General features: G+C 39.1%; 1 protein-coding gene across 2 annotated transcripts in view; it reads left to right on the top strand.

The window, feature by feature from the left end:
* The first annotated feature begins 11,305 nt into the window (after positions 1-11,305).
* The window catches only part of POMGNT1 (protein O-linked mannose N-acetylglucosaminyltransferase 1 (beta 1,2-)), a 31,434-nt gene continuing 22,757 nt past the window's right edge, over positions 11,306-19,982 (top strand). The window contains exons 1-3 of one of the 2 annotated variants that reach the window (XM_026665794.2): positions 11,306-11,470; positions 13,093-13,289; positions 19,175-19,280. In XM_026665794.2, coding sequence (XP_026521579.1) covers positions 13,179-13,289; positions 19,175-19,280 — 217 coding nt within the window. In that variant the 5' untranslated portion in view covers positions 11,306-11,470; positions 13,093-13,178. Of the gene's footprint in view, positions 11,490-13,092; positions 13,290-19,174; positions 19,281-19,982 lie in introns of both variants that reach the window. The other variant, XM_087960201.1, reaches the window with a different exon arrangement.

The raw sequence follows: 19,982 nt of genomic DNA, 5'->3' as shown, positions 1-19,982 counted from the left end.
TGCCCCTCGGAGAAGCACATTCCGCCTTACCTTATTTCCTGAGTGGAGAGCAGGAGGAATGAACAAACACCCGCAAATGGAATCCAGCCTGGCTCCGCACATCCCGTTTAGACTCCTTAAGTTTCATTTTACAGGCTGGCTTCTTTTTGCCACGTGTCTTTCCTCCTTTGACCTACATTTGCCTTTTTCTTTTATTACTGTATTTTTTTTATGCCTGATTATGTTTTATGCTGCTTTTTGGAGCTCCAGGCATTTTTTTTAATACAGTATATAAAATGAGCATTGCTGTTAATAAAGGTTAATGATTTTCATATTGAACAAACATGATGTTGAAAGGGAATGTATACAGCATGTTGCCAGCAGCCAAGAAAGGAGCTTTGTCAAGTTGTTCAGGCTAATGTGCAACAAATGTATAGGTAGTCCTTGACTTATGACGATTCATTTAGTGACTGTTCAAAGTTATAGGGGTAGTGAAAAAAGTGACTCATGACCGTTGTTCATAGTTACAACCTTTGCAGCATCCCCATGGTCACATGGTCAAAAATTGGATGCTTGGCAACTGGTTCATATTTATGACGGTTGCAGTGTCTCTGGGGTCATTTGAACAGCTTTTGCGACCTGCTGAGAAGCAGAGGCAACAGAGAATCCAGATTCACTGAACCATGCTATTAATTGCAGTGATTCACTTAAACAACTGTGGCTAGAAAAGTCGTAAAATGAGGCAAAACTCACTTAACAAATGTCTCACTTCTTAGCAACATAAATTTTGGGCTCGATTGGGAACATAAGTCAAAGACTACCTGAATGTGAAAAATTTGGTTTATAAAATGTTTTTTTAAAATAATTATGTATAAAATACCTTAAAATATTGTTTTTATTTACAAAATAGGTGAATATGCAATAGATATGTAACAGTGCTTACTCCATTAAGGACTATGGCTGAGACTGTACTTCTATTCCAAACATACACATATACACCCTCCTCCTCCTCCTCCTCCTCCTCCTCGTAGTAGTAGTAGTAGTAGTAGTAGTAGTAGTAGTCCAGCTCCTACCATGGCCCGGGCAGGGGATCTGAAGAAAGTGGTATATGTTATCAGTTCAAATCCATGGATGAAGAACGAGGTATAAATTGTATAGCATGCAAATAATTTGACCAGGCATCAGGAAGCTTTCCAATGACTCTAGAATGAATAAGGCGTTTAATTACAGCAATGGAAAATCTCTGTGTTAATCCAGAAGGTTTTAAATGAGTTTGGTATGGATATGTAAATGTGTTTTTAAAAAGCAAATTTACTTTAACACCTTAGGTGTCCTCGGAATAAAACTTTCCTTAGCTGCTAAGGAGTTAGTTTCATTCTACCCATATAAGCATTTTAGATACAGGTGAATGTTGCTTAATGACTGCCCTGCTTAGTGTCTGAAGTCATGATGGTGCTAAAAAGTAACTTCACAACCAGTTCTCATATTTGTGACAATCACAGACTCCTTGGGCTTATGTGGTCACCATTCAGGCACTTCTCAACTGGTGGCCATTTATGATGTTGTAGCAACCCGCGGACATATGATTCCCACACTTCAGAACCAGCTTCTGTCAAGCAGAGTCAATGAAGAAGATTGTAGTAAAATTGCAAATCTATTTTAATGACAGTCTACAGTGAGCTAGTCGTAGTTATGTGATGCTTTGCTTAGCGACTTTGCTTAGCGATGGAGTTTCCAATCCCAATTATGATCACTAAGCAAAGATATCAAACTAATAGAGGATTCATGGCCCTTATTATTATAATATCCCTTTATCCACTGTTTGGAGGAGGTCTTATGTTTGAACTATAGCAGACTGAAGTTCAATAGATAAATCTCCTTTCATTGTTGGATTTATATGCTAAGAAAAATTGTGCTATTGATTCTGAGCGTATCATTCACATCTTTAAGATTCAAGAGACTAGCTAAAATAAAATGTGCTTGCAACTCAAAATGCTTCTTTGCCGATGTTTCTGTGAATATCACTAGAGTACAATTTTCCATTTTTCTGAATATGAAATAATTACACTACAGATGTTTTAGGATTTATGGACCAAGGTATTGTATGAATCCAATAATTGATGATTACTCAGTACATTGTGGGTAAATAGTTCAAGGCTAAGTACAATTTACTAACCCAGCCAAGGATGTCTTCCTGTTCAGTCCTCAGGCTCAAAATATTCTTCCTCTGAACTACCTCTGTTCATAGAGACTATCCTCCCTCTCTCTTGCCCTGCATTCCCATAATGCTGCAGAAGGCATGTCAACCATGTCAAAACTCATTACTACAGTTTCTCAACCTAAGCAACTTTAAGTGATGTGAACTGAAACTCGCAGAATTCCCTAGCCAGCATGCTGCCTGGGGAATCCTCTTAAAAGTTGCTGAGGTTGAGAATTGAATTACTATGTAGTACGGTTTTACATACCAAATAGCTCCAGCCCAGGAATATGGGATTCATCCATTGTCTCTGAAGAATTTCAATTTCAGATGATTGAGGCAACAATAGTTCTTCCTAGCATCTCACCTAACTTCAAATCTTGCTTCTGCAGGAGCTCTCCACAGTTCTGATCCTTCACTCTTTGATCTATATACCTTTGCACACTTCCTAATTCACCTCTCCCAATTTGGTATTTTCCTGATGTACACAATACAGGTCAGCATGTCAGCTTGGAAAGCTGGAAGTTACAGTCCCAACATGTGTGCAAGACACAAATGTGAATGAAGTAATAATAAATACACCTCCAATTGAAAGTATAAAGCAAGAAAATATGTTTATTTGAACCAGGAGAAAGGAATTGGACTCTAAGAGTGTGGCTAGCATTTTGAAACAGATGCAAGTGGAACTGCAATTTATAAGTACATAGGAATACATATATTTTTGCTGAACTCTCAGTACATGATTTCCCCACAATATATTGAAGTAAATTGGCCTGCCACTCATCAGATTACTTTTCTGTGTACTCCTAGACCAGGGGTGTCAAACACAAGGCCCGCGGGCCAAATCCGGCCCGCCAGACCTCGTCTGATGGCCCGCGGTGCCGCCGCCAGCCTTGCAGCCTCCCCCTTTTTTTTTCAATGAATTTACTCCGTGCCTGCATGGAGTAAATTCATTTTAAAATGGCTCAAGTTAAAAAAAAAAAAATTACTTACCTTCCGGGACCTGGCCCGACTTCTTCCTGCCCCGCACTGCTCCCTGGGTGTCGGACGTGATGTCATCACGTGACGTCCGCCCGACATCTCCAGGGATCAGAGGGAGCGCGGACGCCGCGGAGAGGAGCAAGAAGAAAGAAGTAAAAGAAAGAAAGAAGTAAAAGGTAAGTAAAGTAAATGGAGGGGGCAGATCACGCATCACTGATGATAACCTCCATGCTGTTTTGCGGATTGCTACAGCACAAGACCTAACGCCAAACATCGATGGACTGACCTTAGGAAAACGATGTCAGCCATCTAGTCAGTAAAGTTAAAAAAAAGGTAATGCCTTGTGTTTTCCATATGTTTAATAAACAGTGTTTGGCAATATTTGTATGTTTAAAAAAATTAATGTTTGTTACCAAAAACATTTTTCAATACATTGTACAATAATTGTACATTTGAATATCTACTTGTCATTATTCTGACTATGTTTCTGCTTTCAGAGCTAGTTATTACTTACATTATTACAAAAACAGTAATAATTGAATGCAGTGACATTAATTTATGATAATAAAGAGTGGACACATAGACCTACAGATACAACCGGCCTTTGATGGGGACCAAACTGCTGATGCGGCCCCCGATGAATTTGAGTTTGACACCCCTGTCCTAGACAGTGTAGTTAATTTATGGAGATGCAGAAAATTGTGGTTCAATGATTAACATAAGCAAGTTAACCACAGGGAAAGCTACTATTGAGAAAATGGGTGAACAAGCCCATTTAGAATCAAGTAAAAGATAATTTCATCACATTGGGAATTGGAAGATCCATTTCACATTTGGAAATGGAAGAACTTTCCACAAAATGTATCAAGAAACACTCTGCAATGGGTCACTCACGATTCCTTAGAGGATGTGTGTATTTTGCCTTAAGTTCTACTGAATTTACAGGGTTTGGGTAAGGTGTTTCTAACAGTGCCTTAACATGGTGTTTTTCTATTGATTTTTGTATTTTCCATTTGTTTGTTCATCTACCAGATTTCCAATGGTAGGTGGACAGCCATCCATACTTACTGAATAATTTAAGGAATAGGTAAATTGTATTAAGTTGAATATTTGGAACATATCTGGAACACACACACACACACACACACACAACCATGAAATTAATTGGCCCCAACTCTGCCAGCCTTTTTGTAAAGCATTTAAAACATGGATGTGCTCCAGGACCCAGGGACTGGGAGATTAAATGACCCCTTGATAAGGTTTTGTAAATAGTTTTGTTTGGCTTTTACCCTCAGGGACCACTGTCAGTGCTTACCTTTGTAAATATTTTAAAATTGATTTTAATGTATTGTTAGCTGCCTAAAGTCACATTTACTAGAGGTGAAACCCTATAAATCAATTAGATAAATCAATATTTATCTAATATACAAGCTAAAGGTCGCAAAAGGGAATCATGTGATCCCCCGGACACTGCAATCGTCATAAATATAAATCAGTTGCCAAGCACCTGAGTTTTGATCAAGTGATCACAGGGATGCTGCTATAGTTGTAAGTGTGGAAAAAGGACATAAGTCCCTTTTTTCAGTGCTGTTGTAACTTCGAACGGTCACTAACTAAACCATGGTAAGTTGAGGACTACCTGTACTAGCATCATTCATTACACCTCTCCATGTTTTTTATTGTTGCACATATTCTTGCTTCCATGATATCCAACTACTGCTTCAAACAATACCATCTGCTCTTAAATTTTCTGACTTTTTTTTTTTGAGGACCTCATCAACACTGTCCAGCCATAACTTTTGACCCATTTATTCGTCCTTCCTTTATTTTTGCAATTCAGTCCTTAATTATTCTAATTGACTAAATCTTTGCAACATACTAAGTTGCTCATTTTTGTATTCAATTCACATTCATTCATTACTTATTCAATATTAAACCCATCTCTTCCTTTTTATGACACATACATACTATTTAAGTACCTTCCACATTCAATATGTAAGTTTCTCCTGATACATCCATACAACAAAGTGGACAGAAGTATGTTCTTATATACACAAATCTTTGTTAGTTTGGGAAAACACAGTTTTCTCAGTACATATAACACGTACATGTATAGTATATATAACATGTACTATTTGCAATCTTTACATTGAAATAATGACCTTTATAAAGATCGATTGACTGATGTTACTGATTGGCTGATGTTAATCAGTCAATATTTAACACCATTATTAACATTTCTCCACCTATTTCAGCATATTTAATAAACCCCATCTTATTTTTTTCTTCACATACTACTACTACTAAAGCATTAACAAGTGATTTCCTCCCTTAGTTCCTAGTTCATATCCTAAATGGGTATTCCTTGGAAACATCTCACATAGCTTTCACTGGCCCATAATGACTGAGCATTCTGGAATTTGTAGTCCAGTGTATCTGAAAAATACCAGCTGAAGAAGGTTGATGTAACATATCCAACATAATATCTCCAATCTATAATAATAAAACGCAGAATGAGGTTATTAATTTATCAGACCTGCCATTCTGGCTTATACTTTTCAAATGGTGGAATTTTTTTTTCTTTGTTCCTCCCACTTGTAGTTGACAGTCATGCAAATCTGAATGGCTAGGAATCAACATAGTAGTTCTCTGAACCACATTGTCCCTTCATGGAAAATGAATTCAGCCACAAATTATAGGGAAATGCATGCAATCAGCCATTTCATTGTCAATCTACTCCCAGTTTTTCCAACCCATTCCTAAAGAGCAATAGCAGCAGCAACAACAAAGCAACACAGAAAACACCATCAACGATCAATGACAGAAGAGATCCAGACTGCCCTGTTGAATCTCCTACTTGCCTAGAAGAATGAATTTCAGCCTGGACAGCTGCAGCTACATTTTGACCCTTCTTGGCATTTACTCATCTTAGAATGGAAGGTGCATCAGATGAAAGATGACAAGATGCCTCCAATCCCAAAAAGTAATTTAAAGGAGGAAATCTGGAGGATTCCCCAAGGAAAGTAATAAGTAATGGCTATTATCCTGTGCAACTCAGACTATCTGGGACACATAGGCAACTGCTTTGCCCTTAGAATAATCTTATTTTATCAAATGTAAGATGCTGCAAACATCCTGACCAGCACTAGATGAGGTTTTGCAGCCTAGATCCAGTAACGTAGAAAAAATCCTGATACCGCTAACCAGCATAGTTCAGTAAGGTAGACTTTATTTGTAGACAAAGTAGGCAGGATTTTAGTCGGCATCTCCTAGTAAGACTGGAAACATTTCTGCGCAGAATATATATATATATATATAGACTATAATGGAATAAATCAGAGATAGAAAAATGCAGACCTCCATTATTCCTTCAATCCTGCTAGGCATCTAGGAAAAAAGGAACTTTTTAACGTTATTTTGGTCAACTCACAAGAAGGCAGTTTATTATCTAAGAAAGCTTCTTGAAGAAAGTTGAAGAACTCCTGATAGTAAGCTAGACTGACCAAGCTGATATGAGTTACTTCTTGTAGTCCTCAGATGACTTTGCCTGTAAGAATAGTGTAGAAGTTCCAAATGCCTACTCTGGGTAATAGTCTTGCTACTCTTAAGAGATTAAATATATTGTAGTCATCACCAGCAAACAGAAAAATGGCCCTTCTGTGAAACAATGTGAAAATGGAATGGGATATTTAGCATTTGATCTACGGTTATAGCCCTGCATTCACTGACTTATGGTCATGCTGCACAAAACCAAATGAAACTCACCCCTAAATAGACATTTATGGTAAATAACTTCATTGCAATAATATGTCAGATTGAAAAGAACCAACTGAGCTTAATACAATAGATTATTAATTGGATCAAAATTCATTTTGAGTAGTCTGTTAGCTAGAAATCTGCATTTTTAAGAATCTTACAGAAAATACACCAGGAGCAATAAAAGAGCTAGCAGTAAAATTATCTAGCAGCTAATCACAACATCTTGGAATGGAATGATTAATTTGAACACCGAAGTCAGCATTGTGAAATCAAAATTAATTAATTAAAATTAATTATTTAAATAATCAAATAAATGGATTTATTTTACTGATTAATTTGAATATCCTTCCTGCCCTTCAAAGTTCCCAGAATGGCTTGCAAAGTATGGCAATTACAATAAAGCAGATTAAAGTGAAAACATCAATATTAATACAAGGATAAATCATCCAAACAGTTTTAATAACAACAAAACATAAACAGAGAACTTGAGAGCCCATGAAAAGCTCTCTGCCTGATTATGAAGTGATATCAAAACAGGGCTCTCTGGGAAAATTTCACCCATCACCATCTCTGATTAGCAATCAACCTTATCTGGAAAATTGTCCTGGCTGTTTCTAAATGTGGCATTTCAATTATGTAAATAATCTTGAGCATGCACACAGCTCAGCCTTCCATCATATCTTAACATCGCACCAACTTATTCCATTTGAAATACTACGTCTGTTGATTGGGAGTAAAAAGGCAGTAAGTCAATACAAAAACTTAAGGAGTTAAAAAAAATTCAATCTACACATCTATAAGAAATCCTAAGGAAGCATAGAATTGTGTGGGTGAGACTGTGTTTAGTAGAACATTTTCCCATGAACTAAATTACCCTACTTTTCTTTACCCATGCTATTATGCTGCCACTTAGTGGCACAAAACAGCTTTTCTATCAGATAGCCAACCTACTTTTATTACAAAATGATTCAACCCATGGAGCAGGGGCAGGGTTGTGGCTCCTGGTCCAAAGCACTACTTTTGCACATCTGTGCTTTTAGGTGCACAGACCCTCTACAAGTGTTACAGCCTTGTAAATGAGTCAATTATGTGTGTGCCACCAGCCTTCAAAAGCACATTAGTTGCTACAGCAGCATTTGGGGTACATTTCTATGCTGGAAACAAAGCCGTTTTCTTGACTTGCACCAAACAAAAGGGAAAATGGAGTAATTTATCTCTCTTGCAGCAATCTGTTCACTCTTTCCTGTATGCAATTCCTTGTCTCTCAAGGCTATTGGGAAAATGCTTAAATATACTTTTGGTTTACTTGCCTGCAACACCAAAGAGGCCCTATAAAAATTTATGAACTAAATATTTTCCTCATTTCCTGTAATATTAATGTAAGCAACTACCGTGATCTACCCGATTAAACATATCCTGAGTTCAGGCAAGGTTATCAAAACTGGATTGCAAGCATCTGGATTGGCAGCTTAATGGCAGGAAACAGAGTTTTCCGCATGTCTTTGCTGTCATCTCCTGGTCATCTTGATTTTTGCACCATAGGTTAACTGTATCGAACATCTTCAGCCTAGGTCTACTAGCTCACATTCAGGAGAAATAAAGCATTTGTTTAAAGAATTACACAGATTCATTAAGGGCACATCTACCAGTAGTGATCAGCTAGCTAAAGGTGAGTTACTATATGATCATGCAATATATCTGAGAAGTCTCAATAAGGAACAAGGAACAAAGAGCAACCAAGATGATTAGGGAACTGGAGGCTAAAACATACAATGAATATCGGTTGCAAGTACTCGGTATGGCTAGTCTAGTGAAGAGAAGGACCAGGGGACATATGATAGCAGTGATCCAGTATTTGATGGGCTGCCACAGAGAGGAAGGGGTTAAGCTATTTTCCAAAGCACCTGAAGGCCAGACAAGGAATAATGGATGGAAACTGATCAAGGAGAAATTCAACCTAGATGTAAGGATAAATTTTCTGACAGTGATAACAATTAACAATGGAACAGCTTGTCTTCAGAAGTTGTGGGATCTTCATCACTGGAAGCTTTCAAGAAGAGATTGGGCTGCCATTTGTTAGAAATTGTCTAGGCAGGTCTCCTGCTTGGGCGGGGGTTGGACCGGATGACCTACAAGGTCCCTTCCAACTCTGTTAATCTGTATCTGTATCTAAATAACAAGAAATTGCCAGAAGGCTTCCTGTTAACTATTCAGAATTTATCTCCTTTCTTGCACAAATGCGGGAGGGACACAGTGAGGGATGCGGTGGCTTAATGGCTAAGATGCTTAGCTTGTCGGTCAGGAGGTCAGCGGTTCGAATCTTTAGCACAGCATAACAGAGTGAGCTCCTGTTACTTGTCCCAGCTTCTGCCAACCTAGCAGTTTGAAAGCATGTAAAAAAATGCAAGTAGAAAAATAGGGATCACTTTGGTGGGAAGGTAACAGCGCTCCATGAGCCTTTGGTGCTTAGTCAAGCCGGCCACATGACCATGGAGACGTCTTCAGACAGCGCTGGCTCTTCGGCTTAGAAATGGAGATGAGCACCGCCCCCTAGAGCCAGAAACAACTGACACATATGTGCGAGGGGAACCTTTATTGTACAGAATTAAAGAGCAATCTAAAGCAACATCGATTATCATGTTGTCCAAATAATTGCTGAATGCAACAATATTTGAGTCTCCACCTAAAATTCTGTATTCAGCCCTACCACAATCAGTCAACTTTTGAAAGTCCCTGACGACTGAAAGGTTATAGAACCCTGATCCTACCTGACATTGATTGCTAACATACAGCAGCAGTCAATTATGTAACATTAGGTGACATGTAGCAGCCAGCTTTTATTTATTTATCAAACCCTTTCCCAACCTGTAGCTATTGGTTAGGCTGGTTGAAGATTTGGGTCCTCGCTTAAAAGAATAAGCAATAAACTGGGGCAGAAATCTGCTGTCAGTGATAGCAAGCGATATATCCTGGAACTAGTGATGATCTAATACAGGGGTGTCAAACTCGATTTCATGGAGGGCCGCATCAGGGTTGTGTTTGATCTTGGGGGGCCAGGGTGGGCGTGACCAGCTCGACGTCACTCATGTCAGGGGTGCCTGTGGTCGCCCGAGTTTTCTGCCAGCGAAAACGGGCTCCCAAGCTCCGTTTTCAGCTGCCATGGCCTCCAGCAACCCTCTGCCAGTGAAAACGGAGCTTGGGAGGGCTGTGTGCACTGAAAAATGTGACGGATGACCGTTTTTCGCAGTTACGACCTTTGCAGCATCCCTATGATCCTGTGATCAAAATTCAAACATTTGGCAACTGGTTCACATTAATGACAGTTGCAGTGTCCCAAGGTCACATGATCCAGAATAGAATAGAATAGAATAGAATAGAATTATTTTGTTGGCCAAGTGTGATTGGACACACAAGGAATTTGTCTTGGTGCAAATTTTTTGTGACCTTCTTTTGTCACCTTCTGGCAAGCAAAGTCAATGGAGAAACCAGATTCCCCTAACAGCCAGGTTACTAACTTAACAACTGCAGTGATTCACTGAACTGTGGCAAGAAAAGTCGTAAAATGGGGGGGCTTAACCAATGTCACGTTTAACAAGAGAAATTGTGGGCTCCATTGTGGTCGTAAATCGAGGACTACCTGTACAACACTAAGTGTCATTGGCAGAAATCATGTCGGTTGACCAAGCAACACCGGCGTGGTGCCCTTTTATATTAACACCGCGGCATAAAAGATGATCCATAAACCCCATACGTGGCATTCAGTGCCAGACCCCGATCCAGCCACATGAAAGCTTCGCACGAAGTATAAGCCTCCCGGGAGGAAGTCCCCGAAATCCGCCTGCTGGGGGTGGGGTGGGTGGCGGTTCTTCAAACCCAGGAGATTCCAGAACGGCAATTTCGAGGAGAAAACTGGTGCCGAAGCGAACGAGAGACCGCGCGGGTGCTTGCACACCGCGCCAACATTTCCCTCCAACGATATATCTGTATTGGGAAAACCTCGACTTCGATGCAGGCCCAGCCCGGGGAAGGCAGTTCTTCTCATCCCCTCGTTTCCTTCAGCCCAATGCGGGTCTACTCTCCACATCGCCTGGGGGGTGGGGGAGGGTAGGAAGGGAGAGAGACTGACTGACTGCTGGATGGAGTATTCCCACCCCCGCGGCCACTTTCAAAGGAGGGGCCCCAATTTGAATAGACAACCGAGATAACCAATCACAGGTTGCGGCTGTTTTCTTGCAGTTGGGTTTTGCCGCCGCCTAGCTGAATTGGAAAAGCAGAGAGGCCTCGCCTCTTCTCCGGCCGCTCCGCCTTCCGCCCCGTCTATCCCAACTTGGCCACTTGCCTTGCTTTTGAGCCGTCTCCTTTAAGAGCCGGGCTTCTAACCTTAATATCCCGCGCCGGAAGCCGAGCGGCGCGTTCAGTTCAGCTTTTCCGAGCAAAGGTATCGACAGCTGGGGTTGCCACCCGCGCTCGGGCAGGGGCGGCTGGAGTTCTGCAGGCGCGGGCGCTGGGCTATGGGGAGAAGCTCCGCGGCTGGCTTGGCGGGGCTCAGCGCCGGTAAGTGGAGAACGGCAAGGTGTGTGTGTGTGTGTTTGAAAATGAAAAGGATTTGCTTGGGAAAGCGGGAGGGGTGGGGATGTCCGTTCCCAGATTCTGACGATTCATTTTGCATCATCATCATCATCATCACCATCATCATCCACCCCCCTTCCGTTTGTATTCTGGGGGAAACGGTTCCTCCGGTTTATTAATTAGTTTCCCTTTTAAGGCGCTTTCCAAACCCGTCTTGTTTATTAACGGGCGGGTGGATGGTAGGAGGAAAGAGATCGTCCGGCCCACGCGTGGGGTTTGTTTTGAGACAGTTGTAGGATTGCCCGGCTCCTTTGTTTGGGAGCCAGTGCTGCCTTTCTTCTCCTCCCGCCTCTCCTGCGTGGGCATTGCTGCTTGTTTTTGTTTGTTGACCGCTTATCCGCCTTTTATTCAAGAGCTCCAGGCGGCATTCCCGTTTTCCTTGATGAATGTAACTCTTGATAATGAGCTTGCTTTGGGTTGAGGTAATTTGTGAGAAGGGTTGGGGGGAAAAAAAACGTCATGGGTAGTAGAAAACGGATGTTTTGTACAGATATTACCCCTATAATTCTCTGGCTGGCATGTCAATGAAAGGGACGTTCGAGTCATTAAGAGCTTCATGGGATGGATGGATGGATGGATAGAATACTTTATTGGCCATGTGTGATTGGACACACAAGGAATTTGTCTTGGTGTAAATACTCTCAGTATACATAACAGAAAAGATACATTCTTCAGGAGTTGAGAATCATAAAGTTCAACACTTAATGATAGTCATAGGCTACAATCAACAATCAAATCATACTAGGAAACAGAAGTCCAGAATATGGTAGATAGCAGATTGAGGAAAAAGCTATTTGGGGAAAAAAAATCCTCCAGAAAATATCCTTAGGGCGATGAAACCTTAGCACAGATGCTGATTCTAAAGGATAAAAATAATCTATAATATTTTATCACTTTGATGTGTGATCTGGATCAGAAGGCAATTCACTGAACTCTCTTAGCAGGATTGATTGGCAGGATGGTTCTGTATGGGAAATTCAGAGCTAGATCTGGTTCTTTTACAAGCATTGCAAACTTAGATCAGCCCCCATGCCATTTCTAGCAAGTTCAGTTTTTTTTTTCTTTTAATTTTATCTTTCTGAGAATGGAAATGGGACAAAATTTTCTGGATGCCTCTAAGATCTTGCCTCCCCCTCCCATTTTCTGCTTGTCTCCAACATCTACTTCTGTTAATCTGAAAATATGTTTTCTGGGGCGGGGATTGTACATATATGTACACAATATGAATATAGTAACTGATTTGGGGGGGGGAATATGGCATAAAACTCGAGGTCCTTTGCTTGGCTCCTTGTTCAACAGTCTTCATTCTTCTTTTAGTTTTTCCCTGACAAAGAATTCATTGTCATCCCTTTCAGTCTGTCCTTGTCACACCATTACATTCTGCAAACTTGCAAGTGTGCTGCCCAGAATAAATTATGTTAATTAAATATTTGTACAAACTTGGGGTTAAAAAAAAAACCCCAGCAAAACATAGTGACATTCTCTCGGGCATTTGAACCTAAATATGACCAGCTCTTCCTTTCATTTTGTTTACTTTGTCCTGCCAGGTTTAACTTGAAGAATTCAACTAGGGAAGAGCAGATGGTAAGAGTTACCTCATGTTGCCTCCTACTATCCATTTTGCCCTGCTGTGATGGATGAATGGAAGCCTAACCCACAACCCAAGCCGTGGAAGAAACGCAGCTGGTGCCTGTCCTGGAAGTACAAGTTGACAAATCAGAGGGCACTCAGAAGATTGTGTCAGGTGAGAAGATGCCCTTCTCCTCCTCCTTCTGTTTAGATAATTTGGTAATGGGGAACATTATATCTGATAAAGTGCTTAGCAAAGGTCTTTGGCTTTATATACTTCTGGATTATAGTGTTTAAAGGAACAGTAATCCTTGAAATGGAATCACGTGGAGGTGATATTCTTTATATAGCCTCAAGAGCCTATTTACACAAATGGATGCACTACTTTGGAAAGACAGGATGGTTGTAGGATTTTGCAAGCTAGCAGATCTATTATAATTCAAGCTGTTCTTCAGGCAAGAGTGCAGGCCATGAAAGCTCATGTTACAGTAAGAATTACTCAGCATAATACATTAAGACATTTGTGTCTCTTTAATGTGTCAAACAAGGTCATGTGATCTCCTAAATTTGTTTCTTTTGGAGGTTCATCTACTTTTTTTCTGTTTAGTTTATTTTTCTGCCTGAAGGCCAATTGCATGCACTTTGCATTAAATATATAAAAAGCTGTAATAAAGGGTTTTTAAACCATTTCCAGACTGATACATCTGATAATTACAAATTCATAAATTGTATCCTATTTTGATTGTATGAGTGCATGTTTTGAAAAGAAGTGGTTCAGAGCTTACACAAAAACAGAAATCTGTACTGTAAATTAAACTATCCATCTTACATAAGATGACCAGCTGGGCAGAGTACAATAAAAATCAAGAATTAGAACATACAATAAAACCATTTAAAATACTTATATAATCAAACACAAATAAGATCACAAGAAAGTTAGAATCAGAATGTTCCACGTGGTTCAGTTTACCCTGGTACCAAGAGATTCCCAGTCTCATGGGGGGAAAAAAACATGTTTTGAGGCCTTTCCAGAAGACCAAAAGGATTAGAGCCAACCTCACTTCAGGGGAAATGAAGATCCTTTTGTAACATAGTAATTTGTATCCCACTTGCTACAAATTCTGTTCTGGCATGATGATTTCTAAATGCACTAGACTGTAAATTCTCCTCCAGCATTTTCAGAATAGTAGTACTACATTGGGGATGATGTGCTAGTATTTTAAATCCAGAACTAGTAAGGTTGCCTTAAGAGGAGATCTGTGCTTCACAGAAGCTTCCTAGCTTGCAGCTAGACAGAACTTTTTTGTAGATTCATTGAAACTAACTGATGCTACAATGTATCCAGTTTCTATTGTCTGTCTGAACATAGAATTTTCTTTGCCTTCACCTTTACATGTGATTTATCTGTCTGCATTGATACATCTAAAACTCACTTGCATTGCTTTTATGGTTTTAACCAAACAGTTAAATGGGTCTGTTATAGATTGTAATGCACACATTGTAATGTAGTATGTGTAATCAAGCCAATTATGCCTTACTCAGAAGCGATGGTTAAGTTTGTGCTGCATCTGAAAGGATATTGGAAGCCAGAAATAATTGGAGTGTTCTTTGTTCTTTTCCTTTTTGCAAAGCAACTTGGTACTCAGGTACTTTTGCTGACAAGGAATAGGATGGGCAAAAGTTCCTGCTGAGGACCCTGTTAATGCTTGCATTGGATGTGGACGATAATTAGTTCATTTAAACAGATTCATATAACAGAATTGGAAGAGACCTCGGAGGCCTTCTAGTCCAGGGGTTCCCAACCAGCAACGAGGCCATGCAAACAAGCAAACACAAGAGATACAAACTCAATGTAAACCGCATCAAACTCGATTGCAGAAAGCACGACTTCAGCAACAGAGTGGTCAATGCCTGGAATGCACTACCTGACTCTGTTGTTACATCCTCTAACCCCCCACTCCTTTAACCTCAAACTATCCACTATTGACCTCACCCCATTCCTAAGAGGTCTGTAAGGGGCGTGCATAAGTGCACCATCGTGCCTACTGTCCCTGTCCTATTGTCCCCATTTATTTCCTATTTCCTGTATTCTTACTCATGTTTATATTTATACCTATTATCTTGTAAGTGATTGACAAATCAAATAAATAAATAAATAAATAAAAAGCCCCATGCACAGAATGCAGGCAGCATGCAAAACCACACCCCCTTTTTGTCTGTGGAAAAACCTTTCTCCATGGAACGAGTCCCTGGTGCCCAAAAGGTTGGGGGCCACTGTTCTGGTCCAATCCCCTCCTCTAGCAGGCAACCATATATCTTGATTGTCTCCTTTTTGTCAGGTTATATACAAGTGCATCAAAGTTGTAGTACTGGCTGAGGGAAGAGCAGCAGTTCATAACCACTAAGAACAATTGAATCAGGGGTTTCAAACTTGACAGCTTTAAGACTTGTGGACTTCAACTCCCATAATTCCTCCTCCAGTCATGTTAGCTCAGGAATTCTGGGAGTTGAAGTCCATAAGTCTCAAACTTGCCAAGTTTGAAGACCCTTGAATTAAAGCCTTCATTAATTGATTTATCCAGTTGAAATCCTGACAGTGGACTTGCATTGAGATACAGTAAATCATTGGCACCATTTCTGATACAAAACTCTATTATGGCTACTGACTGGTTTAGGTTTGGGGTTTTTTTTAAGTAATGTACATAAACCATTGGGCAGATTTATGAGGAAGGGCTATGATTTTTCAAGGAAAGGCTAAGGTTTTATAAAGTAAAAAAAATCCTTCCTTACTTCCTTATTTACTTACCTAAATACATTCTAATGTGCATGCAATCCATATATTGATACTTCAAGATAAATGCACACGTGAACTTGACAAACTTTCAGCTCCATGTTAGTTGTGATTGCCATGATCAAAAGCCACTGTGGACTAATAGCCATTTTTTCCTGTGATGCTAGGTAAGTTGCAGGCATGCCAGTTGTTCCATATGAAAAAAAAATGTGTTCATCCGAAGACCCCAAAAATGATTTGAAGTGAACTGGGGAAATCTGGGTTTCTCTTACACCCTCAACCTATTATATAACCAAATCACTTTTCCTTATGTAGACTGCTCTGGGCCTCCCAAGTCCAAGTCATTAAACATTTGTAGGAGAACATAGAATGGAAAATGGCTTTCTGAAATGCAGTTCCCAATTCTGTTTTGGATTTACTGCTGATGATTTGTGACTAATAATGGATTTCGTAGACATTTTATCTTCCTAAACAAAGGGGATAAATTTATCCTACTACATTTTAGAGACTGACAGTGCAGCAGTCAGGAAGGTATGACAAATGTATTGCAATATCTTGTTTGGATCCCAGTGTCTTAAAATAGCAAATTTAATACAAAGCTGTCAGTGCTGCAGGAGATCCTGACTCCTTAGCTATATGTAGCCAGGTTCCCATAGAAACCTATATGCTCTTTGTGCCTTCATCACCAGAAACTTAATCATTATAGTACCATACAATATGTTGTGCAAATGTGACATATTCTGCACATAGCATTTTGTTACCATATAATGAGAACAAGAGTGATATTCTTTTCCCGTTGATATAAATTAAGTACAAGAGAAGTTGGTTTCTTGTGGGGAGATTTTGTGCCCAATAGGAAATTAGGAAAATTTGAACACATGTAAGCATATGAATTGTAGGACATGTAGTTAAATGATTTTAGAATTTCTTGTTGGGGAAAATATTGTAACAGAATGAAGAAACAATTCATATTTTTCAATATAATGCCCAAATGCTTTATTTCTCAGTTTTGAAGCCCATTTTATTTATAAATTTTATTTTTGATCTTGTATTTTCATATTTTTATTAACACCTTTGTCTTATTTTTAACTTTAAAATGGAAAGCATTCCCATGAAGGTCTGATCCATTTGGCTACCTTAATTCAAGTTTATACAAAAGAATTTTCACCAAAAATAAGCATAGTAAAAATAAAAGTTAACTTTGTCCGTTTTTTAAAAAAATTCTTAAATCATTTGTTGGTTAAATTTTGTGTCAACATTTCCTGAATCTCTGAACCTTAATCTCTTTTTTATTTTTGTAATACAGAAAAAAAAAGTCACACTGACTTGGGGGGAGTGTTGTTGAAAAAGAAATCTCTACCTGTAGATTAGTTATATTCAAAGGTGGCTAATAAATGAGCACGGGTGGATTTAATATCCATATAGGCAATTGTGAATGAGGATGGAATACCACAACTCCTAATACCGCAACTCCTAATTGGCTCAGGAGCTGATTGCAAAAGCTTTTGTTCATGCAGTTTAGTCCTGAGGAGCAGCTGTCTGGAGTAAATATAGGCTTATCTCACAATCTTTTCTTGATCTGAAGAGATTTTACTGGCCAGTCTCTGCCCTCAGGTCAGATTCTCAGCTTCAGTGTTGGGGAACTCCTTCAGAAATGTCCAAGTTGACTTTAATCCCCATCAGATATCACTATTGAAATACACTGGATGTCTCTAAATCTTTCTGATTTCCAGCTATGTTTTAGATGTGATATGAATCCTGACCCCAGATAAAGATTAATGATTAAGTCCTAAGATTGTTGATGTGAAATCCGAGGGTAGAGACAGAAACACAGGGAAGTTTAAAAAAAAAATACATTACATAGTATCCAATGAAAATCTATTCATACCTGCACTACAACCACCTAGGAAAACAAAAGCTTCTAATTCATAGTGATGGGACAGAATTTTGCTGCAATTATAGAGACTTTCTAATGCTGATCATTTGGCAAGTAGTGTACAATTACCGTATGTGTGTGAGCTATATTATGCTATAGCATAAAATTATGTTCCGAAAAAAATATTTTATGTTTGATGCTCAAGACTCTGCTTTTATTTGTGCTTATTTGTGCTTGTCAGTTTGTCATCCACGCATTGCCATGCGTTACATTCTCAAGATTTAAAGTCAATCCACAGACCACAAAAGCTAGGGACTGTTGCTCTACTTTTACGGCTGTTGTCCTGAAAGAGAACAACCATGAAGATAGACTGAACAATAAGAGGCATTCTGATTTTATAGGCAAAATTCAGTGAACTTTATTTGGGAGTTTTCTCTGAGATAGAAAGCATAAATCATACTCATTTTGTACAGACAGCTCTCTTCTCTGAGACTATGCCTTCATATTACCCAGCCTTTTGTTTCATGGATTGTGCATGCTCCACTAAGAAAATCTTACTGCAGTTTGCACCTTTGCTGTGATTCCATGTTCCTATCAAGTAGCTTGTTTTCACTACTCTAAAATTTGTTCATAATTTGTCAGGGAAGGCAGCCTTTTTGAACCTGTTGTGGTAAAAAGAATTCTTCAGACAGCAAAGACCATGTGGGGTGGCAGTTCTGAGAGTTGTACTTTAAGCATTCAGATGCCAAGGTCTCAGGGTCATCTAAAAGCATGGTGGGGAGAGGTCAGAGTTATATTTTAAGTGTTGTATTTTAAGGGTGATACTAAACACAGATGAATGTATGACATGACCTGCTATTGTCACAACTATTATTAAGGGACGTGAATGCAGTCCACTTAAAGAGCTGTATGCCACTTACTTATTTCCATTAATAAATGATGGAAAACATTCCATATTTATGTCAAATGCCACTTAATCCAAAAATTGATTTCCATAATCAAAAGTCAGCAATTCAGTTTTAAGGAATAAACAGCCACTGTAGAAATCTGGATGTAACCTTCAGGACATTCAATATTTTCCTCTATTTCATCCTTTTACATGATCACGGAAGTACATGATACACAGTGATAGAAAGGCCTGCCAGTATGTCAAATGAGACTTTTTTAAAAGAAAAAAAAGGGATAAATGGAAGCAGGAACTAAAATTCATCCCTAAAGAACAATGGGAGACTTTTTACAAGTCCAAAAACTCTTGTCACTAACTTTTCCAGTGCTATGTCCTTCCTGTTATGTCTAGCATAAAAATCTGTGTTTTCGCCCTGAAGGTGTTTCAAGCATCAGGTTTTCCAAATGTATTTTTCCTAATCTAATAATGGAGACTTTTGCCTTACAGATGGGAGCGGTCCTTTTCTTGCTGGTAACTGTTATTGTGAACATAAAGTTGATCTTGGACACTAGAAGAGCAGCCAGTGAAGAAGAAGAATCAGCTCAGGATTATGGTGAGCAGGAAATGTGATTAGATGGTGGTATTAGAATGTACCGTATGATTGGTAGTCACGTTCTGGGAGAAATAGAATGTTCTAAGGAATGTAGACTGCTCTGTGATTGGAGAATGGAATTTTCCATGCAACATTACTGGTTAGTAAATCCCATCCCATATTCCTACTTGTATAAGGAGCATTGAACATGGTCTAAATTCTTGATAGTTTTGCTTGCAAAATAGTTTTCGATAGTTTAGAGAAAGATAATATATATAACAATGGATGGGTAATACCTTCCAGACCTTGTTTAATTTTCAGGTAAAATTAAGCAAGTAGGTTGCCATGGTTTTATATTCTGACTTCTGTCAAAAAATATGGCCAGCAGAAAATTGATTTAAGTGTCAAAGGGAAGCAGAACTGGAAGCAGTTTGGATTTCTTGTATTTACAAATGAAAACCAAGTAATTTAAACTAGTTTTACCAGGTAATCATTACACCTAAAATTTTAAGATCAAGTAACAACTCTGTTGAAGTCTTTAATCTTATGCTGCAGGCTGTTAAAAGCTAAATGGAAGGAAAACGTTAGTTTGCTTTTTATATAGACAACATGATGTCCTTTGGAGATAATGCCACCTGCTTCCACATCAAATGTTCTATCTGTGCTTTCGTGAATCAACCTCACCATACCTGTTGGTATACAGCTAGTCCTTGTTCGGTGTCT

The sequence above is a fragment of the Notechis scutatus genome, chromosome 3, assembly GCF_049901735.1.
Source record: "Notechis scutatus isolate UNSWTSFEM ecotype Mainland chromosome 3, rNotScu1.2, whole genome shotgun sequence".
Lineage (NCBI taxonomy): Eukaryota > Metazoa > Chordata > Lepidosauria > Squamata > Elapidae > Notechis > Notechis scutatus.
The sequence above is the reverse complement of the archived record's forward strand: the minus strand, read 5'-3'. Positions and strand labels throughout refer to the sequence as shown.